Here is a 22450-nt window from a genome sequence, read left to right as displayed (position 1 = left end):
ACGTGGTGGGAGCCCAGATGGGCCAGACGGCCAGGACCCCAGGGGTCATGTGGTCCAATCATATGTCATTGACGTATATTCTACATCGTCTGAGCCGGTGAGTATCTCTTCCGTTTTTCGTTGCTTTTTCAGCGTTGGTCGTCACCTATTAAACCGGTTTCTAACATTGGGGAGGTACCTGAAATATCATCAATGTTCCTGCTGGGCGTCCCATTCGAAACCAAGGTTGAGAGCAAGAGGCCGTATGCCACTATGACCTGCTTTAACGGGGCAGATGTCGCTTATTTCGGAAATATGAAGAGCACTGACTGAGTTGGTAAGTTTCCCATCTGCGTCGTTATGGGCTATTTGCGCTGCCTACTGACTCTCGGCCAGCTAAAGTCCTAGACGGAGACCGTAGGCGAACGCTGCGGGCCCTGACGTCCCAGGCATACCCAATATATCCCGTGATAAACATTCGCGTCCCAGACACCATACCAGTTCTCGACGACTTCCGAGCGGCAGAGCAAAACATCGTCCTTCACATCCACTCAGACAACAACATTGACCTATCAGAACACCTCTACGCCTACATACGTGATAGAGGCACCGCCGACGTGATCCTCTTCCAGTTCGACCCTTATGATTGCCGTTTCAGCTCTCTCAGGAACATGCTTCTCACCGGCATCTCCCAGTTGGCGAATCATCACATAGGCGGAGCAGGCCGGAACGTGAACCCAACGCTGGACGTTCTGCAAGCGACCCAGAGCTGGATCATCGAGGATCTGATTTACTACTGGGACAGGTTTACCAACGGGAGCGACACAGATTGTGTCTCTATCATTGGTGGGCTCGATCAATCTCTCGATTCCGGCAGGGAATTCGTCTCGTTTCTGGAGACCTTATTAAGAGAGCGAGAATTGCCCAGCAAAATCATCATCACCACGACATCAGGGGCGATGAAAACATCCGCTCGGGCCTTTCGAAGCTCCCCGCTCATGCATACCGTGCACATGCCGCAAACACGAGCTTCTGACTTAGAGGGGGAAAAGATGTCACGCGTACAGGAGCTCAGCAGAGGTCGTGGGAAGTGCGTGGAAAGGTTGAAGTCTCTGAAGATCTATCTACTGCAGTAGGAGACTGAAGGACTGGCTTAAATACAAAGGAAAGTGGTCTGGGCGAGCTCACGTGATGAGCTACTGAGCTCGGCGGTCAGAAGCCGAGCTCCACAAGTGCGATTTCCAGCGCGACAAAAGAGGAGTTGTCTGTTAATTTCGTAATGCTACTCCAAAATTACTGGGGCTACGCCAGCGACGAAGCGCTTCCAGCCTCAATTCCCGTTCTGCTGGACGCTTTCCGTGACGATGATGCCCTCTTAAGGATTATTCGAGAATGGATTACTACTCGGGATCGCAGGCCGCCGAGTGTTGTCGAAGGCGACCCTGTCCGGCGTCTGATTGACAACCCGATCCCGGAGCATGTCTTTTATGCGGTCTTGTTTAGTATTCCTTCAAACAAGCAATGCTGGACCAGAACTCTCCTAACCTGGACATTATTGTGTCTCCGACCCTTGAAGGCTGACGAGTTTCGTCTTGTGTCACACTTGGCTAAGGGTGACAGCACTACTGGTCCAGAGTGTTTATACGACGTCCTTGGTTACTTCGGGGCCTTGATCCAGATTCAGCATGGCGAAGTACGTTTCGGTCATTCTCGAATCCGCACCTGGCTCGAGTCGGACCCGGCTGAATCAGGATCGCGTAGCTGGTGGAAGCCGGGGTCGAGAAGCCAACGGCACCTAGACATCCTTATGACCTGTCTCGAGTGCCTGATCGCCACTGACGAGCCATCGCCGACGTCGGAGTGGTCGGCAGCCCATGGATTCCCATACGCGGCGCAGTATTGGACTTTTCATTACCGGGAAGCCCAAGGGGTCGGTACGGCGGCCTACGCGTCCGTCGCCAATCCCTTCACCTGTCCTGACCCAGATGCCCGTCAGCCACTTCCTCTCGCAGCGCATTTCGGGCTCGAGGACCTAGTCGAGGCATTCCGCAGCGACAAGACGGGGGAATCTATCACAACTGCCTTGGTCAAGGCCGCCAAGCAAGGCCATCTCGGGATCGTCCGCGAGCTTCTCCCTCTAGTCACGACACAACTCAGCCTCGAGGACCCCAAACTCGAGAAACTTCTCCGAGCAGCCGTTTCCTCCGGTAGCCAAGATGTGCCGCGTGAGGTGATGAAGCTCCTTCCCGAGCACAATCGCTACCCGGACGCAGAGGTCAGGTCAGTTTGGATATCTGATATGTTTCTGAAAGCATGCTGGGCCAAGAATGAGGACCTCGTGGCGAGGCTCCTCGACCTGGGTGCGGACCCGCGCGCGACCCTGGTAGAGGAGGACCCCTTGGGGCCTATAGGGCTCGCCACCACCAAAAACGCGATAGGCGTCATCAAGGTCTTTCTTGACAGGGGGATCAATATCGCACCGGTCTCAGGCAATCGAGCAACCCTCGCTCGTCCACAATGCCGCAGGCTGGAGTAGTTCAGAGACGATCAAGCTGCTGTTCGCAAACGGCGTAACCCCGAGCGCTGTGCAGAAGAACGGCAGGACAGCGCTCCAATGTGCCGCTGAGTGGGCCCGCTACGACGCTGTTGACACACTGCTCTAGCTGGCACCCCTCCAGGATTACATCGTTGATCCGGTATTCCAACCCCTCCTCGAGGCGGCCTCGGGGGGTTTTGTCCGGACGACGGAGGCTCTGCTCAAGCGACGGGTAGACTTATCCGTATCAGACGAGGAGGGAAACGCGCTCTGCCTCGCGATCACAGGAAACAGCCTTCGTATCTGCGAGAGGCTCGTAGAGGAAGGCATAGACGTGAACTCTAATCCTAGTGGCGGCGATACTCCTCTTCTCCTGGCGGTCACCGCCGAGAAGCATCCGCTAGGAAAGGCTAGGTTTTTGCTCGACCACGGCGCCACCACTGAAGCGCGGGAACCGGCAAACTGGAACCGCACGGCTCTCTTGATCGCCTCAGCCAGAGAAGCCGACGACATAGTCGATGTTGTCAAGCTTCTCCTGGAGCACAACGCGGATGTGATGGCCAGAGACTCGGACGGATGGACTCCGCTTTACACGGCCGCCGCGTATGGGCCACTTGGCATCGTGCAGCTGTTGGTTGACGCTGGATCATACCTGACCGTTTGCGACGCCAAGAGGGAGACTCCGCTCCATGCGGCCGTTAGGCGTCCCGAGGTCGTGCGCCATCTCCTCAACCAGGGCGTGGATCCCTCCAAGAAATACGAGGCTGCGGCGAGCCCCTTGGAGGCGGCCGCCAGGGCCAACCAGCCCGAGGTTGTGAAGCTCATGGTGGAGCGCCCTTTGGAAGATGCAGATGCCCTGTCCGCATCCTTGCTCCTCGCGGTGCAGTACGAACATGAGGAGGTCGTAAGGCTTCTACTTGACGCCGAGGCCGACGTGAATTACACGCACGACGAGGCCACACTGTCGCCGCTGAGTGAGGCCCTCTCCCGCGGCAACGACGCTATCGTCCGGATGCTTCTCGAATTTTGTCCGAACCTGGACAGCATGAACATCGACGGCAATACTCCCCTTCACCACATCACATCGTTGACGTCAATGGCTTCGGTGAAACGGGTCGTCAACGCGAGGGCCAAGCTGGACGCGACCAACAAGTGGAGGAATACGCCCCTGGTAGAGGCCATCCGCGCCGCCAACTGGGAAGTCGTTCGTTACCTACTTTCCAAGAAGGATACGCTCCTAACGCTCAACACCCCGGGCATCTCTGGCGCTTTACATAACATATGTGCTCATAGACTCGATGCCGCCAACACCGTCGAAATCATCAACCTCCTCGTCGAGAACGGTGCCGACGTGAACCTCGACCGCGAGAGCACGCCTCTCATTCTGGTCTGTCGCCATGATCCCTCTTCGCAGAAGGAGGCCGTGATACGTTATCTGGTAGAGCACGGCGCCGCTGTCGAGGGGCCGGCCTACACGACCCTTCCCCTCCATCTCGCCAGCATGACGTGCAGTCCCGGTATCATCAAGCTGCTCCTGGAGAAGGGCGCCGACGTTGCTGCGATGGATGGGATGCGCCGCAGAGCCTCCCACCTGGCATGTTACGACTCCCTTGCCGCCCTCGAAGCGCTCGGCGCGTCGGACGAAGATTTCGCTGCTCGGGACGCCTTTGGGAGGATTCCGCTCCACTACGCCGTACTGAGCGGTCAGCTGGACCTCGTCGAGGTTGTGCTAGACAACACCAAGGTGGCCGGCCTCGGCATTAACACGCCCGACGAGGACGGCTGGACGGCCTTGCTTTGGGCGGCACGGGCGACCGACATCTTCAAGCAGCCCGACAACGGCCGCCGGGGCGGAGACGACGCTGCCAAGATCGTAGCGTTTTTGCTCAGCCGTGGCGCGGACCCTCGCGGCCGCGGACGTGTGCAGCAGTCCATGGGCGGTATCGAGGACTGGTCGGCTGGGGACGTTGCACGATACCACAACGCGCTCGATCTTGCTACTACGCTGGAGAAGGAAGACCTGCTGTGCGACGAGCATATCAAGCCGCGCAAGTCCGGGATATCGACTAACGTTTTCTGCGGTGGATGCTACTTGGTAAGTTCCTCATCGTCTTCCCCCCTTCTTCTCTCTGGCTTTCCCTTTCAGGTTTGGTATCCACGCTAGGGAGATTGGAAAGGGGAAAAAAAAAAAAAAAGCTAACTCGACCACGTGGCAGCGCATATGGGGCGTCTACTACGACAGCCAGGCTCTCGGCGACTTCTCCCTGTGCTTCAAGTGTTATGGGTCGCGGCGATCGTGTGTGGCCGGGGAGCGACTTCTTGCGCGGCAGTAGCGAAACGGACCTCGCGGAGCCCGAGTATGACGGGAAACCGCCTTCAGCGGCCGACGATGAGCGGTTTGTGGCCGGTATGACAGACCGTAACGGGAGTAACGCGCAGGTACCGGAGTTTGACGAAGGGGTAGTCAGCGATGATGACTGATAGGAGGAGGGTACAAGATGCGAGAAGAAAGGTAGAGGCAAGACGGAGAGAAGGGTTGACTGAGCGACCATTATGGATAACTTATCTTCGAGTATACTAGTAGTAGCTAGACCTACTCCAGTACGCACCGATATGAATAAAGAGGAATCACCTCGAGGTCTTGAATACTTATCTTCTACTAAAAGCCCTCAAAGCATTAGTAGTTGTCTTTTCCCGTATGATGCCAGAGACAGGCCCCGCCTTAGCCGATCTCTGTTGTCCTCAAATACCTCCTGTACTTGGATAGTTTGTTGTTCGGAGCGAGGCATCCGAGACCCGGAGATCACCCCGCGCGTTGTACCCGATCAGTACGACGACTCATTACTAGAAGGCAACATTGAAGCTAACGCTGCTATTAATATGGTCAACTTCGGTTGCGGCCAGCGGGATGGAGGCTCGATCCGGAAGGGCTGGTTTCCAATCCTACAGGCTGCACCGTCCTCATGGCTTGTGGGCCGCAAGAAGTGGCTGGAGAAAGGTGTTTCGACAACCACAACTTCACGCATGGAGCGCCCACAGATTGTATTCTAGAATTTCTTGATGGATGGAAAGACAGCAGGCTTCCGTCGCACCTATGTATGACATATGGATCATGCACGGTCCGAGTTCCGTCAAAGAGAGTCTCCAACACTCCTTGGAGATCGAACCTACGAATTCTTCTGGGAAACCCGCTCCTCCCTAGAGACCCGCTCGCCTTGTTACGGCCTGAAGAATCTGTGATATTGATCTGGACGCTGGCGAGGCTCAGGGTGTTGGGGTTAGGGCTATCTACGACGTCTTTCGGGGAGTGCCAAGCTCTCAGTATGGTACGCTGGGTTGGATACAGAAGGTTACTATCAAGGCCATTCTATTAATGGCGTTTTGGGTCACTGTATGTCACGATGAGTTGATCGCTTCTTGAAGACTTTAGCACATAACCCAGCTTTGGTATAAAAGTCCGCCCAGTTCAAGACACCCTAACTACTCAACGAAGACGGATACTCTCGCGTGATACAGAGAGTGCATTTGCCGTTGAGTATTCTCGGGCAGGTGTCCGAGTCTACTGCCTATCGTTAGGATCTTCAGTAAACGCTTTCAGGGTATCGGGTTGGACAGACTCGTCAAATATACGAGGTAGTCTTCTAGCTAGTCACGCCTTCTACAGCCCTATTAAGCACCCTTATCTAGTTAAATAGTCTCTCTAGTATAGGAAAAGACTTCCCCCAATGCGGTACAGAGGGTCCATAGCATCGAAGCCATATTATCATAAGCCTTGGTAACGTGATTTCACCCAGTTACTTCCGTAGAAGGATAAGAACAGCATCAGACGCATTTAGGAAATTTGAAAACCCAAAAGTAGCAACCCTAGTAGGGGGATAATAGTTGAACAACTTTATACCATATATGTACAGCCTCAGCTTGACAAGATTGCGCCATACAGAGCCAATCATTAGTAATAATCAACCGCAGAGGCCATATATCGCCAGCGTCACTCCCTTTAATAGGACACAGAAATGTGGGAAAAAAAACGCCACAGACCTCCCGGAGCCTCTTCTATCGCATGACTCAGGGCTTAGAGTCCTATCCGCGTATGGAACCCTGGCCAATTCCTAGCTAGGGGCGGCAGTGGCTAACGAAGTATTCGACCTTGATGTCGTGGGAAGCATGTCCATTGCGAGCCTGAGTAGTCTATACCCTGTCCGAAGGCACACCGATCGATGTTGCTGCGTCGACCAGATCTCGACACACGATTGCAACGTGTCTAGAATCGTCTTCCGCGGCGGGATCTGGCCGTCAAGCGATGGTGTTTCGGGGGGAGCGAGCGGCGCATCGGCCCTAAGCAAATGTATGCAGGTCGTCAGCGCCGCCGAGAAAAAGTCGGCCATAAACATCCCCGAGATTAGATCTAGCTTGCGAGGAGCGTGGTGTTCGTCCGAAAGCTCCCGGTGGTGGACGAGGAGTGCAAGGCTACATTCTAGTGATGACCAGTACGAGATGGGAAATCAAGCCGGAGCATCCGGGAGGTGGGCGAACTGACGGTGGAGGGCGATTAAAGCGCGGCGGAAGAAGATATCAAGCATGATATGCCGTAAGCCGGCGGATGACAGGGTAACCTAGGACATAAAGTGGCGGATATCTCGGTCGTAATTGACAACTTGTTTATACGAGATACCCTCTGGGTTGGTATTCACCCGAGAAATGACGTCCAGAATCGTTGGAAAGCTCGCATATAAGAGGCCCTGCTCCCGTTGGGGCTCGTCCTGTGGTGAGAACGGTGGCGGCGGATAGTCCCCGTCTCTAGTAAACTTAATTTCGTCGAGTCGAAGCAGGGGTGGCATTCCCGTGATTGCGGCCATTTCGATATTCATAAACAGAATCGTGGTCCATAACCTGCAGCGGGCTCGCCTGTCTCCGAGCGTACCAGCTTCATCTGCTGTCGGGCGGTCTAGGTGCAAGCCCGCTACTATAGCAAGCCGGACGATTAGTCCAACTAAGGACCAACTCGAGTCAATTGCCCAGCAGGTTGAGTTGGTCAATTGCTTTGCAGCCGCCATCAAGCAGAGCGTTCGGAGGTTGCACAAGTTAGGTCGAAAGGTATAGGGAGTCTTCGCTAGGCAAGCTTCAGCCGCAGCGTAAAGCTCCAAGGCCGTGGCTGCGTCCTGCTGGCTCACAGAACATCCAAGTCCTAGTACCATGAGGTATTGAGCAAGCCATGACGGGTCAGGATTTGCCGCGCCCGGTCCAAGCCGCTGGGTTGCCTCACGGGACAACTCCTCGGTATCAATCACCGGATGGAGAGATCCAATTGAGTCACGGTAGTAGCTGAGATATCCTGGTGCCGCTTGTTGTGTCCTTCGGATTAGCAGCATGACAGCAGTATCTTGCGCGACGAATTTTGCTGTCACGAACCTGCCGAATGGGAAATTCCCCGGCAGCCCTGGCTGGAAGCTCTCGCAGCTACTTTCGGAGAGCTCGCGGATCGCGAGGACAAATGGAGGGGAGTCGAGCAGTCCAAGTGGGCCCATCTGTTATTCCGAGAGACACGGTCAGCGCTCGAACTAGCCGGCAAGAAACTCAAAAGTGAACCCACCATCCCCAGAAGCGTCTTCCAGTGGCTGGAGCCGCGATGCCGAGAACGCCACTTCGCCACCGCGATAGCCGGAATTTCCCCCGAAGAGACAAAGGACACCAACTCGGAGGCACTTCGTGGCTGTGGATCTTCTGGGCAGCGGTGCGCCGCCGCCGGTGCATGTACGAACAGTGGTCCGCAAAACCGGTCGCCTTGCTTCGAGAGCAAGGAAAGCTCTTGTCACACTTGACTTTGTTTCGGTGGCAGCGGACGCAGGAAAGGCAAGCTCGATTCCGCTTCTTCCGAATAGCCAGAAGATGAGTTTCGGCTGGAACGACTGAAGCTGGCGTGGATGGTTGGGTTTGGCTGTCGCGAATCAGAGTGGATAGCGCAGGCGGAGTACCAGTAGTTCCTGGGTCTGAGGAACCTTGATGGCCCGATCCTGGACTGGCCGTGGCGGGAATGGTGTTGGGAGATGGGGTGAGCTCAAAGCCGAAGGAGCACGTCGCACCGGTTTGGCGACACCGGCCGCAGACCGGCATCACTCTGTCGCAACGACGCTTGTGTCGACGGCAGTGGTCGCAAGTGTTGACATGCCGGGCACGAGCCATGCCTTACACTCCATGCGCGGACGGAACGGTCAGACTGTCGCTAGTAGCACGCCGGATAAGCAGCGCGCCGTTTGCCCCGATTGCGATCAGCGCCTCGCTGAGCTGATATTGGTACGTACAGCGTGCAAAGAAGTCAGAGGCTCTCTCGATAATTGTTTCATAAGCGGAAGACGGTAATAAGCGGCGACGAGGGCGGACCTGAATGTGAGGAAGTGGGCCGGCACCCGATATTTGTGCCACCGCATGGCGGGCGGCCGACCCTTATGGCCAGCAAACGCCGAGCATCCCCCGCGCCACCGCAGCGACCGGTCACGGCCCTCCCGGAATGCAAAACCGTAATTGGCCGACAGATGACTCGGCAAGTTTTAACCCCCGTCACTCCGCCAGTCCTTGGATATCAGACCAGACAATTTCCGCAAACCTGTGGCTTCCCTACCTGCAGGCCGACCCTCATGGATTCGGATGAGGCAGAGATTTAAAAGGTGTCTTTCCACTTCGTCCTGTTGGAACTTCGTGAATCACCTCCTATTACTTGTCTTCACTCCCATATTCCCTACCTGTCATCTGTTCTCAGCCCTCCGATAACTTTGAATCCCGTGTGCCTTCCAACCATCGCTGTCGGCCGTGCTAAAGTGGCCGCAGCAATGGACCACCCTCCAGCTCCCGAACAAATCCAAGGACTAGCTCTTCGACAAATTGTGGCCTCCAAGTACGCAGAGCTAGTGGCAGATCAAGCTCAGCAGCCTGATAAAGTGTTCATCGGAGGTAGTGAGCTCAAAGACCATGATCCAAACATGTCTCATCTCTCCAACCTAGAGTGTTACATCCATGGTATGTACACAGCCTTAGCTAACACTGGGCGCCCTGCAGACTTGGTTATCCTGGACCATAAGGCTGGCGAGCATCCTCGAGTAAGCCCCACCGCTCTCTCCGGAAATACAATCTGCTTGTAGATTCAGATGGATAGCTGACAAGCACAACCCTGAACCAAAAGTCATGGCCACTCAGTAAGAAGATTAGAACCACGTCCATTGTGGCTGCGTTTTGCTTTCTCTCGCCGTTCGCAAGTCAGTGCCTCATGTTCCCTTGCACCTATACGTTACCCGTTTTCCGCGAAGTCCGGGCTCATAGATAACCGGAATACGCAACAGGTACTATCTTCGCTCCGTCGATCCACCTCGTCATGGCCGATCTAGGCATCACCGACAGCGCTCTGGGAGCACTGCAAGTTTCCATATTTCTGTTCGCCTACGCTGTGGGACCCCTCTTCCTCGCGCCGCTGAGTGAACGTTACGGGAGATGCATCGTTCTTCACCTTGGCAACGTTATTTTCGTCGCATTCTCTATCGGGGGCGGCTTTGCCCAAACGGTATGCCGGCTGCGAACGCTGTCTTCGCTTCCCCTGCTATACATGTTTCGACTGCTAACTTTATGCCTGCACCCGATGCTCAGCCGGCGCAATTGTCGGTGTGCCGCTTTCTCGCTGGCGTTGGCGGTTCATCCGGGCTTGCCGTGGTCGGGGGGGTCGCTATGGACCTCTGGGACCTGGAGGCGCGGCCGAAGGCATCGGGATTGATCATGCTTGGACCGTGAGCCGCAGACCATTGCTAATATGCTGCATCCGAGAAGGAGCTGACTAACATGGCTCTCAGGATTCTAGGCCCTATCATCGGCCCAGTCTGCGGCGGCTGGATGTCTGCGCGTACATCCTGAAGGTGGACTATGTGGGTTCCGGTACGGTACTGTTCATTTCCATCGTTGTCCTCGTACTAATAGACCGTGCTGCCTCTTCTGATAGGCTCTTGCTACCGGTTTTCTTGGTCTCTTGGGTTTGCTATGGCTTGACGAGTCATACGGGCCTTCGATTCTGGGAGCCAAGGTCCGCCGTGCCCGGGCAATTGGCCATCGTGCTGATCTTTATTCCGTCCTGGATCTCAGACCTCGTACGAAGAGCGCCGTTCGTTCGGCTCTTGTCCAGTTCGCTCGACCAGGTAATTATACTATTCGTCTTGTCCAGATGCCTCTTTTGTACGGCTGATCATCATATAGTTGTATATCTGGTTATCGATCCTGCTCTATTTCTCGCGTCTCTCTTCTATTTGGTGTGCTTCGGTATTGCCCATCTCGTATTGGTAACGGTGAGCACCCATTTGATAACTCTGCTGAATAGTTCCGTTTAATCTAACCGAGCGACAGTATGCCGATATATTCGGCCTAGGCTATGGCCATTCGGTGGGTATAGTAGGCACGGATTTCCTCGCCATCGGCGTGGGTATGATCATCGGGACTATTGGAACAATGAAACTTATGGAAGTCATTTTCAACAAGGATGCCCCGAAGGGCCGGGATTTCAAGCCAGAACCAAGGTGCGTGTTGCAGACTTCGCTGAACCCCGCATATGCTCATTGATGTCAGGCTCCTAAGTTGCATTCCTGGCATTGTCCTTGGAGCTGGGGGGCTGTTCATCTACGGCTTCACCGCCTTCAGAACACACTTCATTGTGGTACGTTCCAGCAATAGCCTAATTGAATTTACGCAAAGTCTCACTATCTTCAGCCGTTGATTGGTATTGCGATCTTTGCGGTGGGAATCATGAGTATTATGGTAACTGGCAGGTTCCCTCCTCGGCGTCTGGTCAAAAATCGCTAAATCAACGGTACAGATAGCAATCCAACTGTTCACCATCGAAAGGGTAAGTCGCAACTGCATAGCCTATATTCAAAGCGTATTGCTGACCGACTTCTCTAAGCTTCAACTTCCTTGCCTCAGCATTCGCATCCAGTAAGACCGCCGCATCGAACCCCTTCTCCAAGCCAACCGAGCCACCATCATTGCTAACTCGGCAAGTCTCCGTTCTCCGATGTCTATTCGCTGGTGCCTTCCCTCTCTTTGGGAACAAGCTCTTCGTGGCCCTTGGCGTGGACTGGGGCGTCGGGTTGCTTGCCTTTCTCATCCTTGGTGTCGGTTTACCGTTCATCCCACTTGTGAGTTACCCATTCGGTTGTCTGCATGGTGTCACGCTACCGACGAATGATGTGATTGACACTAGGGGTCAGATGTACAACTACGGTCCGGGGCTTCGCAAAGTCGGTGCTGCCAACATGGCGAATTTTGAAGGTTACTCAACGAAGGATGATGAGGGAAAGGCGAGATAATACGTCAATAAGCTTCCTGCTTGGGTTTGCCGAGCGCATGCTGCGAGGTCTTTTTCGCCCCGTCAACGACCCAGACTGTAAGATGGAAGACTTAAGCTCAACAGGGTGGGACATTTGTTTGTCTAGTAGCAACACAGCTTTTTAGACAGGCTCACGTCAAATGTGGCTTTAAGGACATATCTCGAGAGGCTATATGTGGTGATGGAGTTAATTGTCCTATCTAAGGATGAACGCCCCTGACGGCCCTGATGTTGGGGCTCAAATCCACACCGAAGGTGCGTATGTTAGCCCAAAATTCACAAAATTGTGGTTATTTCAAGTAGGAGGGTAGGATTAGGACACGCATTATAGGACGCGACCGCGTTTGAGTGGGTGGGGAACGTGACTCTAACTCTTTTGACCCTGATTGTATGCCGACGGAAAAGAAAGGGACAAGTCGTTTCGGTTAATATAATGCAGTGGCCCTCTATCGTCGCAACTATGATGGATGCCTGGCGCGACCCGGCGGCCACCCAGCACGGAGCGGGGCAGACTCTAAGGCGCATAAGCCCAAGCATTTCCCAGAGCTCTCCGTAGGCTAGATCGTAAACATGCACTCACGAAACATGAGCAGGATGTCGAAGTCCCAGGGGAGCGGGAACCTCGGCCCCAGTCATGGACGAAGTTGGAGTGAGAGACAATACTGCACCGCACCACCTGAGAGAGGGGTTGACAGGTGCTCAGCCTACACCAGCCTGGGATTATGGGCCAATATCTGTCCAGGGGCGATCGCCAATCCCCCTACTCGAGAGGCCTGGTATAACACCGGCTTCAAGCCCATCTTTGTTACCGTCTCCAACAACAACTCGCTAATTCTGGACTCAGATGTTGAGCCGGTAGCCAGTCCCTCGTGGTCGGCCACTGAACATTAACGGTCGGGCCAGGACGATCCGGCAGTGTCAGCGCCGAACGCCCGGACTGGTACAGTCCTAGACTACCTAAGCACATCACAACCACTTCCTATAGTTGAAGAACTTAGTGGTTCCGCTGATGGCGACGACCGCCCATGTGCAGTTGAGGGGTGCCGAATCGGATAGAACTAGCTGGTCGGAGACCCGGGGTCCCCAGGGGGTTGGTGGAAAACTTCTCATCAGCCTCGGAAATCTCAGTTGCAGCGACACATCAAGTACCGATATGGATGAGGTCGAGCACCGGGAGTTCCTGATCAGGCAATGAGCGATGAAGAGACGCCAGAGGATGGTGGAGTCATCAAAACCCAGAACACGTTCGACAGTCTCAAGCGATGAGGAGGACTTCGAAGTTCTTTTCCCTGTGGAGGGAGTAGGTCCCAGCGTCCGTCCCTTCCGCCGACGAATTGGCGACCCACGGTCTGCGGGTTGAAGACCCCTACCCGTACCCAAAATCACGGAGTCTCTCTCGAGCGACAACGGGGAGCTTATCATCGGTGTGGGCTCGTCAGAGAGCTTCCGTATTACGATCATACCGCCATGGATATCGACGAGATAATCGACTCTGAATTCAGCTCTGTCCATTCTGGTGATGTAAAGAGTATACCCCCTTTCAAGGACTATGCCATTGACATCCCATGCACCGATCTAGGTCAGGGTGCGGACGACTCAGCCACGAGTGATTTAGAAAGTATCATGTCGGAAGCCCCCTCCGTGGCATCATCATAGAGTTCGGTCCCGGTAAGCGTCAATGTCAACGCAGTCCATGACCTCAGATTGCCCCTGCTTGATAGTCGCATAGTCCAAAAGGCTCCGGTTTGGTGGCGGTTTCCCCATATAGCAGCACGGAGAGGCGAGAACAATAGCTTAGGAACTAGGGTAGTTCCATTACAAAGTCGCTCTTCCACAGTCCAGCCAACTACTTTAAGCGCTCAGATCCAATCAGCCGCATATCACCGCAGCTTAGCCACGCATAATAACAGCAATCGTGAGTGTCTAAATTCCGCCTCATATAACCAGGCCACTATAGATGTCCCCGTCTGGAAAATGTTGGGGGCGAATAGTTAATAAGGGCTGTGTCACCGCCATCGTGATATAACACACGGCAGTTATTGTTACTACCAGAGGTTATGCCCGGTAAGCATTTAGACAAGAGTGGCCGCAGCGTCTGTAGAGAGGCGCATAGGATGCCGCAGTTAAGCTCGACGACGGACCAGAGTGTAAGCTCGGTATTGTCCCACGGTGCATCTTCGGTTGTGAACACAATACGAAGGTAACACAAGCGGATGATAGAGATTATACAGACACTGCACCGTATCAAGGTGTGAGACATGCCGGGACGTGACAACGAGGCTAGTGGAGATAGTGAAATGGCACTCACAAGAATCCTAGACAGAAGATGGAACAGACAAAAGCTTTTTGATTTTTCGGCAGGCTCATGCGGTACACGCACGGCAGTGGGATGAGGAAGATAAGAAAATCGGTAACGACGTGAAGAACTGATGAAAAGTACCACACGGGCATGGTGTCGAGACATTTGTCCGCCATCGCTGACATAATGGCAGCGGCCGGGAAGCAGGAAATGCCCAGCAGGATGGCCTGCACGACAGCCCAGACCGCGACAAAGATGAAGAGCCAGTGGCATATGGAGTCAGCGACGAAGCTGCTCATGCCGAAAATGCGACGGTACTGGAGGAGGAAGGACATCTTGACCACGTTATTCGCGAGATTGTAAGTAATAATAGACGCGTAGAGCTCCTGGGGAAGTATTAGCAACGCTGGAGGCATGGCGTACCAGGCAGGAAGGGAAGAGAGGGGCATGCCTTCATCTGCTCCGCTAACATATCCGGGGACACAGCCTGCAGATGAAGACCCAAGCCCCAATTCGCCTCTGCGAATCCGCCATTAATGCTAATATCGAGGCTGGACGTGGCTGGGTGTACTTGCCCAAAATAATCTCGATCGAAGCCCCGATGGCGAGAAGCTGGAATAACCGTTAGCTGGAAGAGTGCGTTATGACAGAGATGCGCAACGTCCGTACGAGTGCGGCAACAATCACCCAATCGTCTGACCCAGTCACCCCGAGGATGCGAAGTCTCGTATACAACCGTAGCGACACCACCAGCGACGATAATGTGGGGAAGGCCACGGAGATGGCGATGATTGCCGCGCGCTTCGACTGGGTCTCCGCGGCGGGGCCGGAAACTGTCGACATGGTCGTGATTCTGTACCCTGTAAAATGACCTCCGAGGGAAGCGCCAATGCTGGATGGCTGAGGTTCCAGTCGCCCGCGCGCGAGGTGGGACCCGAGTGGGACGGGGTCAATATATGAGGGATAACTTTCCTTGATCTTGACGGCAATATCCTGTCACGCTTCATCTCAGGTTGAGATGGATGCAATTACCCCGTGCAGCTATAATTAGCACCAAAGACAGGCCCAAAAGGGTAACAGAAAACCACTGATTTTTTTCTGATCCAAAGCCGCGAAAATCGCAATCAGACGTGACGCCATCCTCGGCGCAACGAGCTAAGCTCGAAATCCAAACGGCCTTTTTTGCCAATCTTCTCCTCACTGGGCGCTCATCATCATCATCATGTGCTTGTTGTGCACAGCGATCGCTACTAACCTTACCTAACCCTTCCATACTAGCGTCCGTTAGCGCAGCCGCCGTTCGACAATGTTTCACTAATTAGGTCAGATCGGGGGCATTCTGGATATTCGCAACCCAGCGTGATTCGCTAGGCATTTGTGCCAGGTCGTATATTCGTCCGCGAGAGATATTCTCACCGTTGAGTTCCGTCTAAGAAAAATATTTCAGCTGCTACGGCTCGAAGAATCGCTTTGGGTGCACCTCCCAAGCGCCCCTCTACAGTTGCTTTATCGAGGAAGATCATATAGAGCTAGTATTAATATGGCGCGCTCTGTAAGAGCAAATAGAATTGTGAATGGAAACCTACCTAGACTTTTACTATACATTGTCATCTCCCTTTACCCCAACCTATGAAGAGTCCACAACCGCATCACTAGTCCCCATCTTCCCAAATCAAACTCCTATCCTCGTTCAACTGGTACTACTTCCCATACCTGTTACCCCAAGTCCAATATTCCTTAGTCGATGCCGGCGGTAGTACAGTAGATCCTGTAAACCCTAAGGCCTGCGTGGAAGACCCCGCCGTTCGTCGAGACGCACAAACATTCCCACACCAAGAAGGCACTGAAGGAGGCGACAGCGAGATAGAAATCGACAAGAGACCGTCGGGCACTGACCTCGAGCTTCAGGTCACTAGCGACTTGGCGATTGTTGCTGGGGGTACTTGGACGACACGTATGAGTCTAAGACTTGCGGAAGCTCTTGCGCTCGCAACTATGAGTCTCTATTCGTCTGACTTTTACTGGGAGCGTCAAGCGATGGCCGTAACTCGCCGGTTTCTCCATCCCCTCACGGGCCCAATTTTGGATTTCCCACCACCAGAGCCCAGTTTCTTAACACGGCCTGCGAAGTCATGTTGCTTAGGGACCGCGCCCTGTGGACCATTAAGATGAGCCGCCTACGGGAGACTGCAGTTGGTTCAGTCAATTCTATCCTCAACTGACGCGCCATGTAGCGCGTGATCGTTGGCGTCGAGACGCTATCAAGCCACTTTGATCTCGACTTCGGCGCAGTTGCAACGACACACTGAACTCCTCTCAGCCAGGTAGATGCCAATGTCGGTAAAGGGCGCCACATTGCTCTAGGTCTTGCGTCACAGGACGTGGTTGAAATCCGTATCCTTCCAGACAGCTCGATTTTGCTTCGATATCGTGGTGGCAATCACTACATCCCGAGTTCCCGAGCTTGGAAATCACTCCCTCCAAGAAGTCATATTCCAATCGGAAAACAGTCTGTAGGTAGAATAGCCACGCATAAGCCGAGTATTTGCGACCCGCCATCCCGCAAGAACCATCCGACGGATGTTTGAATACCTCAACTTCCGTGTTAGGCGCCTTGACAGCATCTGATGACCATGACAGCAAACTCGAGGACAGCACGTCGGACTCCTCGGAGTCAGACGATACGGAAATCCTGGAGCCCGATGTCCATTTTGGACTACCAGCTTGTTGCGATGCTGCGCTGGATCAAGGGTGATGTTGTATCTCGAATCAAAGAGAAGCTGATGGATGCCGGGATGATGCCAGCTGTTACTCCTTCAAGGCAGAACAGTCCCTGGCACGAAACAACCGGCTCCCCTTCCGCTCCAGCAGGAATAGTACGGCTCACAGATTCACCCATGGTTGCGCACTAGGCAGACCAAATCCAAAAAAAAAGCTCGGGCGGGACGAAGAGGACGATGATGACACCGGCAGACGCAAAGACGGCCGAACGAAGAAACAAGGTATCACGCTAGAGCTGTCACCTGCAAACTTTGCATGTCCGTTCCACAAGAAATACCCCACTGGGGATGATGTGGACGACTTCTGCCGTGGGGCTGGCTGGAAAAGCACCCGCCAAGTAAAGTAAGTTTGTCGCCGCCAACGGAACCCGCATTACACAACAGAAGGATAACACTTGGATCTAGGGAGCAAGTCTTCCGACGTCATGGGCGGATAAAGTTCCAATGCCAGAGGTGCTCCGAGTCGTTTAACAATGACCAAAGAGCTCCGTGATCACGTTCGGGTGAAGACCGAAGACCAGTGTGATGTCCGATCCGCCCGACAGGAAGATCAACGACTTCGCATCAACACTGCACAGGAAGACGAACTAAGAAGGCGGCCAAAGGGAATGGAAGAAAAAGCACGCTGGATCTGGATGTACCATATCCTTACCCTGATATTCCGTCGAACCAATCCCATCACCGTGTAAGTCCGCTTGCCTGCCTGAAGTCTAGGCACTGACGGACACTTCACACTTAGACTACGGAATTAACTTCCGTAGCATTCTCCAAGGAATGGGCACTACTGAAGAGTATAGTGAACAGTTTTCGGAGCTAATAGGTCCTCGTATTGCGGAAGAAGTCAATGGTTGCCTTCAAGCCCAGGTTCAACCTTTTGGTACATATGATGATCTCTCTCACCTCATACAAACGACCATTAGGAACACGTTACAGGATATCTTGCCCAACCGGATTGGCCCCGCCTGCGCCCGAGAGGAAACTCCACTCCGCCAAGGAACTGCTAGAAATGCACCGGCCCCTGTTGGTGGCATCGAAACGGAGGCTGGGCCCTTGAGGCCTGACCGATATGCGTTGGAGATACGACAAGACAGGTTATTGATAACAACGGACCTAAATTGCTGCGGTATTAGTGGCCCCATCAACATACCACAGACACGATCCGCGGCTTCTGAACCAGTGGCCTCATCTGCCGGCTTCTTTAACCCACCCTCTTATTTCAGCAACAACTATTTCGCGACTCAACCAACCGAAAGTCATTCCATCGGCCAGTGGTTTGGAGCAGATACAAGACGGTCACCCGGTGAATGGTCTCTCGCTAAGTGGGACTTCGTTGGATCTGCGTTCTTCGATCCTACCGCTCCGCTTCACTTTGTGGGAGGGACAATTGACGGCAACAACTATTTTGGCTCTGTTGGAAATTTTGACAACATCTTGACTGGCAGAGATGGTGAGAGCCTGACGCAAGGTACTATCGGGAGCCCCGAAGTCGCTGGGCTCAAGGCACGGACCGGTCAAACCATATGACACACAGCGTGGCGCCTGTCGATAGAGCCGCACTTGGTACTTGTTTGAAAGCATTAATCAAATTTCCGTTTCTGAATCAGCTATCTCCTTTCTTTCCCCTCATGATCTAGCAATCGTCATTCATGAGTGTTTCGACCCCATTTCCTCTCTCCTCCTTCGCCCCCAGCTCGTGACGTAAGCATCTAACACGACAGAAGGTATTTGATACTCTGGGAGATCGGGCAGCTCCTAGTCGGGCCGCGTCTTCAGCCAATCCATGTGCATAGAAGACTGCAGTTCCAGGATGTGGTCCAGCACGCGGTTGCACTGCGCCATAGTCGGCTGGTGGTATCGGGACCCGCCGGGATGGCGGAGTTGACAAGATGGTGCTGTACCTCGGCTCTTGATAATCCATAGGCACAGCCTACTCCACTTCGTCACGGTCTCCACCAATTTAATCCATCGTGTCCAGACTTCCCCGGGACTATTCCACAACTCTGCTAACCGCCTCCTACCTCCGATTTCAGGGTGGGACAAGGATTAGGCGATCCCGATGAGTTGCTTGCTTGGCGGGGTAATAGCCGGCGGGGTGCTGGCCGCCGGTGGGATGTCAGTTGCTGGTGAGGTGCTCCCTGTGAGTTGTTGTTGGCCGGCGGGGTGAGAAATGGCATCGTTATAGCCGGATTGGGGTGTTCCTCGTTGATCAGCGGCTGGTCGTCCACCACGATTCTTGTCAGGGGCTCCGCGGCGACATCGCGTAGTTGAATGTAGCCTAGAAGCTCCTTTGCGAATGCGGCAGCGGCGGCCGCCGAGTACCTGTGCCAATCATCGTTTTTGTGCGAGTCGGTATAATCACAGATGCGCCAGATGACGAGGCAAGGGAAGCTGTTCATCAGCCCCGAGGCTCTACCTCGATACAAAGGACCTTGCCACCCAGGTCCCTATTGAGCGCGTCGCGGAACAACGTGTCCTCGATGGCCCTGATTGCCCGATGCGATTAGGTAGTAATGAACCTCGGGTGCGGCCGAGTCTCTGTTATGCCGGGTAACCTTGGTCATATCGCAGAGGCTACAAGCCTACACTTCGTCGTATTCCCTAGTTGGCTTTAGCGGTTGGGGTTGGGGAGGTGGGGCCTGGATATGTGTGGGATAAGTGGGATAAGCAGATGTGAGTGGGTTAAACTGAGTGAGGTTGTAGAGATAGGATCTAAAAACAAGCGACAGAAGATATAGGGGACCGAAAAGATGATGGATGGTCATCGGTCAGACTAGCGACTGGACGCCAAATACTAAAGATAGGATGCCGGTGTATATAAGGAGACTTCGGTATATTTGATGGCGAGAATTTGAGGGATACTTGCCTAATGAGAGCCAGTTATGTACTAGCTTACCGAGGTATGCCGAAATCCAATCACAAACAGACTCAATAACCTGAGAGTGCGGGGTAGATGAGCTGCCTCTGGCAGTGGCAGATCGAGTTGACGCAGTCTTATATATGGCAGATGTACTAAGGCCTACCCACGCCCCGAAAACACGGGGCTTGCCTTTTCACTGTTAGTACGTCTTGGGCTCGCAAAGTCTCACGAAAATAAATCAGTCCGGCTAATTCCCTCCTGCTAGCAAATCAGCAAGCTACTTGATTTGGCTTGTCTCTTGCACCCCAACAACATCTGTTTTGTGCGACGAATCTGGGCACATAAAATTTCCTTTTTCATTACCTCGCCTATTGTGACGTTGCTCACCCCGGCTCAGGCCCGGCTCTGGATTGGCTCAGGCCCGGCTCAGGATTGGCTCAGGATTTGCTCAGGCTTGCTTACCTTAAGAATCATTTCCGGAAGGCTGCGCCGCAGCATGCACAACTACTTCAATCTTAGCCGAGCAAGCCCAGAATTGGTCCCATACATTAAAATGGCCAAATTGGTCCCCGCCTTTCAAAAACGAATAGTTCCGCCTTCACTTAGTCTTCGCCTCAACATCTCGCACCTACACCTAACTGCATACACTCTTACTTCTGTTGTTCAATACCTTAAGCTCATCACTACCCTCGACAAAATGTTACGCAAGGTGCGCTCTGGTGACGAGGATGGGGGGTTGCACTGCAAGATGGAAGATGCAGGGTTAGGGGGTGACAGCCGCCTAACGTCCGTGGAAAGGACGTCGCCGACTCGAACACTTTGTTGATCATATTTACCTTCGATATCAAGTACGACACCGGCATCTTCTCGTCGGAGGGGCATCGGGTACAAGCCGATATCGACCAACAGTCCGGTTTCGAGTTTATGGCTCGAAGACCTCTTGAAGCCACTCGAAGGTAAAGCCCATCGGCTGTCCAGCCGTTATCGCTAACTCCAATACGCCATGTCTTTGGCAGTACTGAGCCATCGTACCGTGATGAAATGTGGACTTTTCCTTCAAAGATGATCATCGGATCAACACTCTAGCCAGATGCATTGACACACTCGATAACAATTGTCCACTCTCGATTTCCCGGCTGGATAACGACAGGTCGGTTGCGTCGGTAAGATCTAGTGACCAATTTAGATGTGCTTGCAACACCCATCTGGAAACCAGTCTCGTCGAAATTGTAGATATCGTCGTCAAGAACCCCGTACTAATTAGCCCCACTGTGATGCCTTGTAGGCATTGCCGAGCCAACCTCGCAGAACCAACCTCGCAGGCTAACCGCAATGGGCCGTTCGGGATACTTGTTGATGGCACCGAGTCCGCCGCCCTCGTCATCCCCGTTCAGGGGCAGCCGGAGGATGAGCGGCTAAGTCTGCGATGTAGGTCCTCTCCAGCCGCAGATGCTTAGTGCCCGCGGCGGCTGTCCTAACGGCTCTGCAGCCACTCTTTCACTTCAGTCTGCCGACGGAGAAAACTAAGTTGACGGTTTGAGGATCATAGGACGTGGCTCATTGTTGTCACGATTCTTGAAAACCGCCATGCGCTTACCCGAGGAGGCATCCACAACCTCGATGTCATAGGGCCTTGGCCTCTCTGCCTGGTCCATGACCTGGTCGAGATAGTTTGTTTACGGTTTCAAGGATAAATAGCTCCTTCCTCGGCTTTCTCAGCTGTATTGCTGGTACTGGTTGCCTTTTAGGCGTTTCTGCCCTAGCAGCAGGGGACGTGCCAACAGCCGGAGGGGCTTTGGGCTGCTCGCCATTCTCTTGGGTCTTACCCGGCGTCATCTCCTCCGTTAGGCTTGCCTCAGCGGCCTCGCTAGCAGGGAGCGGTTCTTCTGCTTCGTTCATCTTTCTCGACCCATCGTTGACGTCCGCTGCTCCATCTACGCCGCCATTGTCAACAGGGGCCGTGTCTGGTGCTTTCTCTGGTAGTAAAAACATCAGTTAAAAATACCTTCCCTCTATCGGCTCAAGCTCAGCAAACCGGCCACCATCTCGAACGCTAATTAGACCTACAGACACAAAGGCGATAAATATAGAATGCCCAAGTAAGCTTCTTTTCCGCAACGTATGTCTATCACTGCCGCCATAAGGCCGCTACGGGGGCCTCCCCGGGGCAGGAATAAGGAAAGAACGAAGATAAGAGCAAAAGGCCCGCCCGGCATATTCCCAGTTACAGGGGCCCGGATGGAAAGAGAGAAGATGGAGTCGCCCTCGAGAGTCTCTCCTTCGAAGAAACGACCCTGGTCTGCTGTGTGCCGCTCCCAACAGCCAGCCGACGGCTGGCAGACGGCGGGTAGACATTTGGTGTCCACAGATTATATGGGGTAGGATCCCAATATTGGCGAGTTATTTAACATAGTTCTAGACGGGGTCGGGAAAGCACTAGTCGACGTGCTAGGGTTTGGAGCCGAGCTCATCGCAAAGACGTCTAACACGGCCCAGGTTTCGGGTGATATTAGCAATACCGTCCGCGTCGTACACCGCCTCCTCGACAAGACGACCAAAATTGGGTATCATATCAACGCCGACAATTTCGAGAAATAAAGCTCTTAAATCAGCCTTGTCGGAAACCCTTTGGAAGCCAAAGTGT

At 53.7% G+C, this 22450-nt stretch overlaps 2 protein-coding genes across 2 annotated transcripts; one reads left to right on the top strand and one right to left on the bottom strand.

The window, feature by feature from the left end:
• Positions 1-1258: 1258 nt before the first annotated feature.
• MFIFM68171_02292 (uncharacterized protein) lies at positions 1259-4996 on the top strand (the record flags this gene model as incomplete). The annotated part of the gene is made up of 4 exons (XM_071057714.1): positions 1259-2461; positions 2643-4610; positions 4732-4799; positions 4846-4996. The coding sequence occupies 4 exons, from the start codon at positions 1259-1261 to the stop codon at positions 4994-4996; spliced, it is 3390 nt and encodes a 1129-aa protein (XP_070913815.1).
• An 8825-nt stretch (positions 4997-13821) lies between these two features.
• On the bottom strand, positions 13822-15012 carry MFIFM68171_02291 (uncharacterized protein; the record flags this gene model as incomplete). The annotated part of the gene is made up of 5 exons (XM_071057713.1): positions 13822-14104; positions 14179-14555; positions 14621-14688; positions 14745-14781; positions 14839-15012. 5 exons carry the CDS (start codon positions 15010-15012, stop codon positions 13822-13824), a joined length of 939 nt encoding a protein of 312 aa, XP_070913814.1.
• Positions 15013-22450: the final 7438 nt, after the last annotated feature.

The sequence above is a fragment of the Madurella fahalii genome (assembly GCF_045866475.1).
Source record: "Madurella fahalii IFM 68171 DNA, scaffold_1, whole genome shotgun sequence".
Taxonomy (NCBI): domain Eukaryota; kingdom Fungi; phylum Ascomycota; class Sordariomycetes; order Sordariales; genus Madurella; species Madurella fahalii.
This window is presented reverse-complemented; position numbering and strand designations above follow the sequence as displayed.